We start from the raw sequence: 11,939 nt of genomic DNA on the forward strand, positions 1-11,939 counted from the left end.
TCCTCACTGACATTAAAGCCATTTCATTATTCCCTCAGCAAAATGTCATTTCACTCTACATAATATCATAAAGTAGAACCACATGCATATTAAATCTATTACACTCCAACTAAAATCCCACCCCGACCTACAGCAGAACAAGGCAAAGTCATGTTGTTCTCTGATTGTGCTGCTGTTGCATCATGTAGAGTTGTGTTGTGTGTAACGTAACTTGACATGCTGTGATGTGATATGTTCTTCACAGACCATCCAGGACATCCTGCTAGTGGGACACAGACAGGCGGTAGCCTGGCTGGATGAGTGGCATGGTAATTATTGCCCTTCATGTCCCCCTTATTACATTACACACAATATTGGTCAAACCCATGCAGATTACCATATACAGTCCACTGGCTGACAGCAGTTTGAAAACCACACTCTGTGGTATAAAGGCGAGGTGCACTGCTGTTGTTGACATGTTAGAAGAGACATCAGCCATGTTGGAGACGGTGATGACAGCAGATGCATCTTCATGCCAAAGCCCATTTAGTCAATAATATGGTATGTCAGACGTGTGACTCAGACGTGTCTGCGCCTGTGGTTTTGCCCCACCCAGGGATGAGTCTGGAGAGCGTGCGCCAGTACGAGAAAGACCTTCAGGAGGAGACCAACAACAAACTCAAAAGCACAGACAACCATAAAGGTACCGTTAGAACACAAATGGCTTGTAATCACACCATCAGGGAGAAAGGCTGAAGGATGTACTATGCGAGTGTGTGTGTGTGAGTGTGTGTGTGTGTGTGTGAGAGTGAGGGGCTGGGGTGATAGAGTGTGTGAGAGAGAGAGGGCTGAGAAAGAATAATGAGAAAGAAGAACAGAGCGAGGGGGTGAGGAAGAGCGGTCGAGAGACATGCAGGCTGCTCTGCTCTGCACTGCTGTGCTGTGGTGTGTGGTGTGTGGTGTGTAGTAAATGCCACTGCGTCAGTGGGGATGAATAGTGTCATGCAGCTCCCCTGCTGAACTCAGCCCCATCAGCACATCTGCATCGTAAACACCCAGCCATGCAGCACTTACTGCAAATGTCACCCAGTGGGTGCTGCATGGCCACATGTTTAGGGATAAATGTATGCATGTGTGTGTGTGTGTGTGTGTGTGTGTGTGTGTGTGTAGATTGGTGGGTGCATGCGTTGGTGTGCATATACTGTATGTAAAAAGGAGAGAAAGGGGGATAGAGGAGAAAAAAGCGAGTGACTAAGAGTGAGTATGTGAGTGTGTTGTGTTGCCATAGAAATGTATAGAAGAGAGCGTTAGCGCTGCAGGAGGCAGGAGCCTATATTAACATACAGTCTCACATGCACTGCGTTCCAGCCACACTTGGTGCATGTGAGGCAGCACTGATGGGCTTTCTTTCTCCAGCAACCTGCCTTTGCACTCTTGGGTTTCCATTTGATACCAGCAGTCCTATCAACGAAATGGAAAAAGTGGGAAAAAAACCAAGTTGAAGTGAGAGCAGAGCAGAAAGATTACACGCTTGAGAGGCTGGAGGTGGGGTGGCTGGTGTTCTAACCTTGCCCGTCCTGAGATGCACATGGGCCTAAATGTGTGTGTGTGTGTGTGTGTGTGTGTGTGTGTGTGTTTATGTGTGTGTTTGCGCAGCACTGTACTGCTTGTCTAGCGTTAGCTGCAGAGGCAGTGTATGCATCTGAATGGGAGAGAGAGAGAGCGCCGTGCCAAAGAAGTGACGGGTCTTTGACCGCTCGTGTTCTGTGCTGCCGTTCCTCCGGGCTTCGCACTGCCCTCTGATGGCCACTGGGCGGTACTGCGTCAGCATTGTAAATATCCCTGTCAGCGTCCACAATATGGCCAGCAGCAGCCTGCCACTTTCCCCTCATGATGGGGACCATCACTCTGTAATAGACCTGCAGTCATTGCTCATCCCCCGGCATTGTGTGTCGCCACTGCCACTCACAGGCAGGACGGCGCTACTGCACGATGTCTCTCCGTGGCAGCGACACACTGCCCAGTGTAAGTCAGGATGCAAACAGGAGCAGCTGCTCCGCCAGTATTAGTTAATGTCCATGCAAACAAGTGCGTATATGTGCAAACATGAAAACACCCAAAAAAACAAATGAGGCTCTCCAGTTGGCATGGGGAGCGCTTTTGTGTTTGTCATGTAATGCACTATTCATGGGGAGATTATTTTGTCTGTGATGATGAGTCTAAAATTGGTTGTAATCTCTCTCCCTCCCAGGCATACGTATACACACACTGTTTCTCTCTCCTGTGCTTTTTCCCTGTCATGTTCATATACTCACTATACACACACAGTGCTCTCGTCTCCTCACTCTCGCTCTCTCTCTCTCTCTTGCTCCCTCTCTCCCCCTCTCTCCTTTTCTCTCTCTGTCTCTTAGATGCTGGCCCTCGTCCCTCCTTCTCTCGCTCCATCTCGGTCACAGACGAGTGCTCTTTGAAGAAGATGGGGGTGAGGCCTGCAGTCATCCCCAACCCTGCCACCTCCTCCTCCTCCTCCTCCTCCTCCGCCAGCGCCTCCACCAAGTCCTCCTCCTGCTCATCGATGGGGGTGTTGAGCAAAGTGAGGCTGCATTCCACGCCAGAGTAACCGCACACTCCCCCACACCCCACCCCTTCCCACCAGGGTACTTTGGACTCATGTTCCGTAGACTGGCTGCACCCACAGCCCTACCTCCACCCCCACCTCAAACAAGCCATTATAATTTGCCTTCCATCCCCAACCCCAACCATGTCTACCACACATGATTATGTACACACCTGTGTGCCTTCCGGAGCTAATCCACTCTCTAGTCTCTCATCCAGATGGTGGCCATTCAGAGGAGTCATGTGGTTGACATTTTTTATACTAGTTATTTTTTTTACTCTACTTATTTAACCCAATTGTGTGCAATCAAGTGTAAGCAATAATCTCTATAGATCAAGCTGTCTTTCAAATGACATACATTCCGTGTAGCTATTGAGTGAGACTGTCGAAGCATTGTATTGGCTTCACAATCTTCATAAGCTAAAGGGGGCAATGGGTTAAGTGTGGTTTACCTTTAACCATGTCAACATTTTGACACTGCTTGTTTAATCACGTGTCACCTTGGCCCAGTGAACCAATTGTAATCGAAGTGCAAATAGCAGTGAGGGAATAGTGTGATGAGGAGAGTGAACGTTACAGTGAAAACAAGTGTACGTATATATTTTGTCAAAGTCAGATTTGCAGCTGCACAATAAACCCCCCTCAGGCTGGAGAAATGTCTTTGGCGGAGGTTTTTTTCTCTCCCAAGTGTGCTTCTCAGCTTTTTAAATGACTGGATCCTCTCTGCCGTCAGAAACCGGCGAACAGCAGACTGATCACTGCAGAGGTGAGGTATTCATCAGGAAATTGGGTTAGCGCCTCAGTCTTTAGGCAACAAAGGGGAAAATTTGACGTCCGCGCGCCGCACATCTCCCCCTGAGCAGCGGTGCACTGGAGAGGGAGCTATGATTAAAAGGAATTGAGATGGAAAAGTTTGAGAACATTGGAGGAAACAAATCGACAGACACACAGGGGGAGAGAAAAGAGACCGAGAGAAAGAGAAAAAAAGAGAGAGAATGAGAGAGAGATAGAGAGAGAGAGATAGACAGAGAGAGAGAGAGACAAATCCTCTTTTGCTGTCATCGGCTATTCTTCCAGCGCGTGTAATTTGCGCCGAGGCGTGCACTCCTTCCTCCTCTCCACCACATTCATCTGATGTTCTCTTCTCTTTAGGATGAAGGCATGCAGAGAGGGGGGGGCTTTGCCACACTTAAAAACGAGGGTAGCTGAAGCACTGCAAGGGTCTGCAGAGAACCTCAAGCTTTTTGCTCTCACTTCCAATAATCATTCTCCGCCCGGCCCTTTATCCTTCCGACTGGCCCCACTGCTGGTCTTCCATCGTCCACCTCTCCAGAGAGCGCCTCTGAAGCACTTCTTATGCAGTTCATTACATCAGCACTGCGTCGAAATGATCATACATAAGCATTTTACCAGCGTTTTATAAAATGACTACTGCGCTAGTGTTATTAGTATGAAGAGAGTTATTGTCTTCATCACCTTCTTTTAACCCTGTGCTTTCCCATTTCCTCATTCCCTCGTTCCTGGTGGCCATCTTTAATTCCTTTGTGGCATTGGAGGGATTTAGCCCAGTCTTTGTCTTAAACAGGCAGAATTTGATCTTGATGCACTGCAGCACCTTGAAGAGAGAGGGGAGATTTGCAAAGACCTTTCAAAGGAATAATACGTTTGTCCTACACATTAACCCCCTGATATATGAGCTCAACCAATAGATCAATAGCCCTTCTAACAGGCACACAGAAGCTGGCAGGCATTGATCAACGGCCTCATGATGTAAACGTCTCATTTCAATTCCATATCCATGTCTCTCCCACAGAAGGGGGCCATTAGGTCCCTCACAGATAATATCCCACAGTTGTGCCAAGGCTTACAAGTGCCTGTGGTCCATTTTAGTCTGTAATTTCTTACACACTCAGCTGCCAAAAGCGATTGATCCTGTCCGAGGATCTGGGCCTGGTGCTTCACATTACTGAGCTTAATCTACAGGAGGAACTGCAGTGGTGTTCCTGATGAAGACGCACAACTTTGTTTTTTTTTTGTTTTGTTTTGTTTTTTTCTTGAAAATTATGGGACACTAAAAAAGGCAGTTTGAGGGTAATTTATGAGGAGTAATTATGTATCTCTTACACGCATGCACACACCCGCCCACACAAACACACACACACAGTGTGCACACATTCTTTCTCTCTCCCTCTCTCTCTCCCTAAGGGAGTAGTGTATGAATGTTTGGAAGGCATTCATTGAAATTCACGCCCTAAATATCCTAATCAGCACGCCCATGAAGATCCCAACTTTAATTGGCCCATCCTGCCCATTAATTTGGGCAGCAGAGCTGCAGTGCAATGCGGCATATGCTCTTTAATGAAACAGAATGGAGCCTAATAGAAGAGCCATTATTGATCCACAAAGGTGAAATTACATTCCTCAGTTGCTCTGAGACAATTATGGCATACATCATAACACAAACAGATAAGCATTGGGGGAAACACGTGTGAGACAATATAGTAACAGGTCATATTGGATGAGCCTATCCTCCCACCACCAACATAAACAGAAGAACCCCCCCCCCCCCCCCCCCCCCCCAAATCCAATATGAATGGAATCACAATGAGAGAAACTGGAGGGGGGGGATCAGCATAAAGGGAAGAAATCTAATGAACATCTTGAATGTGTCTCTCTCGTTTGCGTTTTTTTGTAAGGCGGCCGTGAACATTTCCATTAAAACATGCATCAGATAGCTGGAGGTGAATCTTCATTCCCCCCCCCCCCCCTTACTCTCACTTTTTCCCCATCCTCATCTCATCTCACGCCTTCTACCCACACACCCATCACTGTTCCATTTCTTTGTTATTATTTGCATACGCCACGCGCTGATGAAATCATATCTCGGGCGCTTCTATCGTTTGTAAAACGTCGCGTCGCAGAGGTGCGCTGACCCGAGGACCTGTGCCGAGATAGATGGACGGTCAGGAGCAACGCCGAGGCTGATGGATAGCGAGCCACACTGGCGGAGATAAGCCCGGCAGCGGCCAGTCCTCCATTGTCCTCCTCCTCTGCCCTTTCCCCCTGTTCTCCTCCACCAGCCGCTCCATGTAGATGAGTGCTGGTTTAGTGCTTGCTTGCTACAGGGACTTGTGGGGCTTTTTCCCTCCCTTGTGAACTCCATATTGTACGGAGCGCCAACCGCTCCAGCTGGAGGATGAGCGCAGCACTCCCCACTGCCCTCCCAGCCCCCCTGAGCTTTTTAATGAATATTAATGGCAGGCTATTGTGGAAAAGGGGGACTCTAGTCTTCCTTACAGATCTTCAGTCATGACTGTACATGGCCTTAGGCACACAATCCACTATCCTGTGCATGCTAAAGAGGAGGGTGTATTTACGGAGGCTCGAGCCTTTTTTTTTCCCCCAGCCGTGTCTGTTTTAAATAAAAACCCTCTGCAAGAAAAAAAGCAGGCCTACTTAGTCCAAATGGCATCACACCATGCACGCACACACACACACACACGCACCTCAGCAAAAAAAAAAAATAACCCTCTTTATGCCTGAAAGATGCATGAAAACACGACAAGGCAAGGTCGATGAGATATCCTTGCCATATCACTCTGACCTGATATAAAGTACATTTTTAACTGTCACCAGAGGAAATTGAGTGAGGCCGCGGTTACGGTACATATGGCACCAGTACCGGGTCAAAGACGCGTGGAAAAACGGGGATTTGACATGCGAAGGAATTAGGAAACGATTGGTACCACTCCTCAGACTGACGGCGGCTTTTCCACACAGCTGACTTCCTGCTCCCGTGCCATCAATCAAGGGGGACTGGGCAGAAAGAGCTAGCGCCTGCCCCCCCCCCCCCCGTCAGTCTCTGTCAGTCAGCGGCATTTTACAGGCCAGTGGAGAAGCGCCACACGCGGGCACGGCCAGCTGAAGTCATCTCCCTTCACAGTCTTGTGGCAAAGGAGGGGTGAGGAGGGGAGGGGGTATTAGACGGGATGTTGGCTAGCACTGGAACTGTCACAGGCATTAAAGCGCCTGAGCGGAAGAGCGAATGAATGGATGGATTTCAATTCACTCCTAAGACAAAGGTTCCTGAGAGTGCAAATAGCCAGGTGTGCATTTCAGCAGATTTATTTCACCGCTTGATGGGACTGGGGTGGGCTAACGGGGGGGATAGCCACTTCCAAACATCAAGCGTCCAAACTTTCATTCCCTGGCAAATTAGAGCCCATCTGATTCAGCGAATTAAGCTCTCCAATGGGCCATCTGATAGGTAGCATCAGGTGTTCTGGATTTCGCCAGCACCGGGCCGGTGGGATCCCAGCTGTGCGGCTTGAGATCTGGCCACCGCTTCCTGACACGCGGCACAGAGGCGCCTGCCGGCACTGGCACACACACACACACACACACGTCCGGCCCTTCAGCAGCGGCAGGGAGGACGTGCTGGAGCTCTCAGACGCACCATGCCGCGCTCCCCTCACCACAGCCAAGTCTCCCAGGCCGAGATCAGCATATGATTGAGTGAACATGGCTCTGCAGGCCCCCACACAGGCACACACACACACAGAGAGACACACACACACACACACACCTACACACAGACAGATACAGGCACACACACAGGCACACACACACACAGAGAGAGAGAGAGAGAGAGAGAGAGAGAGAGAGAGAGAGAGAGAGAGAGAGAGAGCAAAACTGTAATTCTTGACAGGCTGATCCTGCTGCCCTGAGGGGAAGCTCTTACATGCTCGTGGCTCTGTGTTAGCGCGTGGGCATTCAGATAACGTGAATCCCCTCGGACCGGGCTGGCACACACTGACCTTGCGTGCGGTGGGAATTAGGGGCCAGTCCAACATTCATATGCATGAACGCCAGAGCGGCATCTCCTTCCCAACTCTCCCCAGCCGAAGGCCAACAGTTAGAGCAAATATCAAAGACCCCGTATATATTACCATTATTACTATCAGAGAAAATATCATTATTATCTAGGAGAGATAGCAGGGGGGAAGGGAGAGCAAGAAGGAGCAAAAGAAAGATACTACGTTCATGATAATAGTTGGGAGGGAGGGAGTGATTGAGAAAAAAGAAGAAAAGAGAGATTGCGAAGAGACAAACAGAGAGGGAGGAAAAGGCAATTGATGCTTATCGCAGCCTCTGGAGAGCAGTTGATGTGCATCTTTAGAATCTCAAGTCTGCATGCTGCAGTAATTAGCGCTGTTCTCTGGGCAGATCTCTATCTGGAGCATGTACTGTATGAAGCCATCACCGTCACTCAGCCTTCCCCAGCATGCCTCACAGGCCTGCTCTCTCTGGGTTTCTCTCTGTTTATCTCCCTCCCTCTCTCTCTCTGTATCGCTCTCTCTCTCTCTCTCTCTCTCTCGCTCTCTCTCTCTCTCTCTCAAATCCATCCTCCTTCTCCTTAGCATTCACATGCTTTGTCCATCCATCAAGCAAGACCTGTTCCAAGGTGGCACAATGAATCCCAGTACTTTTATGGGCTGTTTTGAAGGTGAGCTAAAACTTGACCAAGACCCAACTGGCTCAAACCGACCGGACCTCTGGACTGCTAAACACACCTGAACTGCAGTAGACTGCACTAATTTGACCTTCAGTGGCTAAGCGTGTTGACATATGCATGGTGATTATGAGCGGGTCGTTATGTAATCATTTTCATTTGGGTCATTTGGCTGCCATGACTCCACCTGCTCAGACAGGCACCCAGCAGAGAGAACAGATAGCGCAGTGTGTCTCTACTCGAGCAGCACTGATCCCAAGCCTGGGTGTGTGTGGGGTCTGAGGGTGGGCTGGATAAATAGACAGACACACAGTGAATACAAGAAGAGAGAGAGAGAGAGGGAGAGAGAGAGGACACCACCACAGAGGGGCAGAAAAGAGAGAAAGAGGAGAGGTCATTCTCTCACCTTCATCCCTCTGGCTTCTCTGGTGCATCTTGGCTGCATCCCTGCTTTCCGGAGACGTGCCTCTGAGCCAATCAGCTGTGCACAACAACACAGAGGAAGGGGAGGGGAGTCCTTGACTACAGGTCTACACATACACACTCACACACACACACAATCACACACACACACCAATGGCAGTCTGGCACCATCCATCACACAAAACCACATACCTCAAAAACAGCTTGGCCTTCATTTATAAATGGCAAGAAGAAAAAGGTCATTTTAAACGTCTAACACATGTGATACATTGATTCAAATTTTTCTTTTGGACAAGATTAGAAAAACAGTTCTTCAGAGAACTGTCATGTGATTGATCAGCTGACTTTAACATGACCTGTCTTGAAATAATCAATGAAATTGCATGTCACTCATTTTGATTGATGCACCTTTGTGAACTTCTCCAATGAACACCTGATTGATTAAAGATTTTTTTAAAGAATATATGTATCCATATATAACTGTCTGTTAAGGGCTGGCTGTATCACCCCAGTGTCCTACCACTCCCTACTGTAGGCTAAAGCAGTATGACGGATCGATCGGATCAGCTGATGTGTAATGCCTCTGTACAAATATTCTCAGGTTGGACGTCACTCATGGATAGAGGTGGGACAAGACAATTGACTTTGACGTGATGTATTCATTAGTGCAATAGCCTAGGCTAGACTACTCAAAATGCAGAGAAAATAACCTGCTTGGGAAGACATAAACGCAAACATACCTAATACTATGAGGTAGCCTAGATGATTGGTTTAGATAGCCTTCTTCCTTAGTAGGTTGATCAAAATATTTGAGGGCATGAGGTTGCAACACACCCTGACCAAACCAATAAACAATGTTTGTTTGGTCAGAGCAGATCTGTGAAAGCAATTTTCCTACAATTCCTACAGGTAAGCGACCCTTGGTGATTTAAACCCTCTCTGAGCACATTCTGGTCATTTTACCACATGGCGATATTGACGTTTGCTAGTTTAGATCGGCTAAATCCGTCGTGTGTGCAGTGGCACTGAAGCCAAAGCAATTAAGCTCCCCTCAGTTTAGCTACCCAGGGGGGCAGAACCCAGTCATGCAACTCTGCTATGAACCGTGGAAATCGAATGAACCTGACCTTCTGCCGGCGATCAAAGCACGAACACGTCTCAGCAATCCCCCGCAGAGCGAGGGAGAGAGAGAGACGAGAGCAACACTGTCGTCCAGCCATTGGGCTGCTTTACATAAGAAATGTAGCTTACCTTTTCGCTCTTAATTTCCATGAAATCGTGGGAGAATGGGGTTTCAGAAGGAAGGCGAGGGAACAGCAAGATCCGCGGGACAGCAGAAGTCATTATATGGAAACTCATTAAATGCTGTTCACTCATGTCGAGCGCAGGATCTAGGCCTAGGAAAAACGCAACTAACCTCTGAATGGAGGAATGTTTGATATCTGATGAGATTCACGTTGATAGATGGTTACCAAAGTTTCTTTTTATTTTTTTGCCCAGGAATTGTAGTTTACAAAAATGCTTTAGTCTACATTTTCCTATTTTACTGACCACAAATGACCTTGGCCCACTGTTTTTTCAAGGCATAGAAGTCTATAGCTATTGTTTTTTTTAGTCTGGCAGAGTGAAACAAAAATGATGAGAAATCTCTCAGATCATCCTAAGAGCTGTGAAATAATCACCTGGCCTACAGCAGCTGAGGCACACAAGCCTGCAAACATTTTAAGGCCCTTGCAGGCTCAACCAACCTAGACACAGGGGGCTGGGATGACTTATGAAGACATATGTAAACTGTATTTATTACACTGATCTAATATTTAACATGCCAGTGAGCATACATTTTCCAAAGAGGGATGTATAAAAAAAATGAGGGCAATATATCATTAATGGGGTATCACTTGTAACCAGTAATAAAAGCTCTATTTAAACAGTCATGTATGAAGTGTGTTGTTTCTCCAGGCTATACCCCTACAGAGGGTGTGAGCATCTACTCAAGTGAAAATGCATAGGCCTACAAAAATATAATTGCTTCTCTGAGCATGGTTTTCTAGCAATAATGACTAAATTCACTGTAATCCAGTGTATTAAATTATTCATTTATGTGATAAACTTGATACGGCATAGCTATATAAATATGTATATGAAATATATGTCAAACTGCAAGTGCGACTGTGGAATGGCTTTGAAATGCAATATGTACTGATTGTTTGTGAACTCATTGAAGCATCTGAAATGTAAATCCAAAACAATTATTTTATTTCTTTATTCTCTTACTTACTGAGGGCACAATAATTTTCTTATTGACAATGAACTTAGATGCATGATATACCAGTATGTTATAACATATCACATCAGAGTGTTTGGGAAAAATCAATTAAGACTTTAATTTGTTTTGGAAACATACAATTTCAACAGGAGATTAGTCCAATGCTTTAATAAATTACTTAATAAATAATCCAATGGGTAAATTGAGAACATCTGGAAGTATACACTTTTTTTTCTTGGATTTTTAGAGCAGTCAGATTTTAAAGAGCGAAACATTTAATAAATACAGACACTTAGATTCTCCAGTGTCTCATTGCATTCTAAGTGAGGACAACATTTCTGATTATCAGACATGTTGTCCCTATTAGCACTGAATTAAATCACAACAATTGAACTCACAATTGCTGTGCTACAAAACATATATTAACGATAAGGAAGGCGTTCTCCCTCTCTGATAACCACTTTGGACATTCTGGCAAATAAAACCTACTGTGTGGTTTTGCCCAGTGGATGTGCCCTTCACATTAGCGTATTGCACATGTAAGCATTGTGTTGTCCCGGCTACTTTAGGGACAAAGGCATTAAAGGCATAAGCAGTCATTCAGAGAGGATCGTGACATTTGTGCGGTCCCATCACAGTGTAATCAAGTTTGGCAGAGGATGTCTCCCCAAATAAGGCCAGGTCTTTGTTTGTTGTGTTCAGCTCAGACATTCTGTAAACAGAGTCATACAGCCCCATTGTTGGCGGCAGAGTTTGCACTTCCGACACAGCCTCAGGGAGGACAAATTCAACACAGACACAGGAACCTGTCTGATTAAAGAAACATCAGACATTCGAGCAAAACTGTAAGTTATTTATGTTAGCATTAACCATTAGTGGTCTTCAGTGCTGTGCGGCCCCTTGGGTGGTACTGGGGTTAAGTATTATACTTCAATTGTCCGTCTGCTCTGGGGGAACATCTCTGCCAATACAGTTTCTTGGTTCAGGAGGACATCTCCAGTCGCAGTTAAATAACAGTTTTTGTGAGAAAAAAAGCAGTGTGCTGTTCCCAGTGCACAGCTGATTATGAGCCTTTCACTGAGCACCTGGGGAGTATGCATCACTGCCAGTGTCTCACAGTACCTGACTAAGACCATACAATA

At 46.6% G+C, this 11,939-nt stretch overlaps 1 protein-coding gene across 2 annotated transcripts in view; it reads left to right on the forward strand.

Annotated features, from left to right (window-relative positions):
- Window positions 1-3,277, forward strand: part of pitpnc1b (phosphatidylinositol transfer protein cytoplasmic 1b) — an 11,135-nt gene extending 7,858 nt beyond the window's left edge. Inside the window, exons 8-10 of one of the 2 annotated variants that reach the window (XM_042107183.1) lie at window positions 245-308; window positions 596-682; window positions 2,394-3,277. In XM_042107183.1, the coding sequence (XP_041963117.1) occupies window positions 245-308; window positions 596-682; window positions 2,394-2,599 (357 nt within the window). In that variant the 3' untranslated portion in view covers window positions 2,600-3,277. Of the gene's footprint in view, window positions 1-244; window positions 309-595; window positions 683-2,390 lie in introns of both variants that reach the window. The other variant, XM_042107182.1, reaches the window with a different exon arrangement.
- The last annotated feature ends 8,662 nt before the right edge of the window (window positions 3,278-11,939 follow it).

Source organism: Alosa sapidissima, chromosome 10, assembly GCF_018492685.1.
Source record: "Alosa sapidissima isolate fAloSap1 chromosome 10, fAloSap1.pri, whole genome shotgun sequence".
NCBI classification, from domain to species: Eukaryota; Metazoa; Chordata; class Actinopteri; order Clupeiformes; family Clupeidae; genus Alosa; species Alosa sapidissima.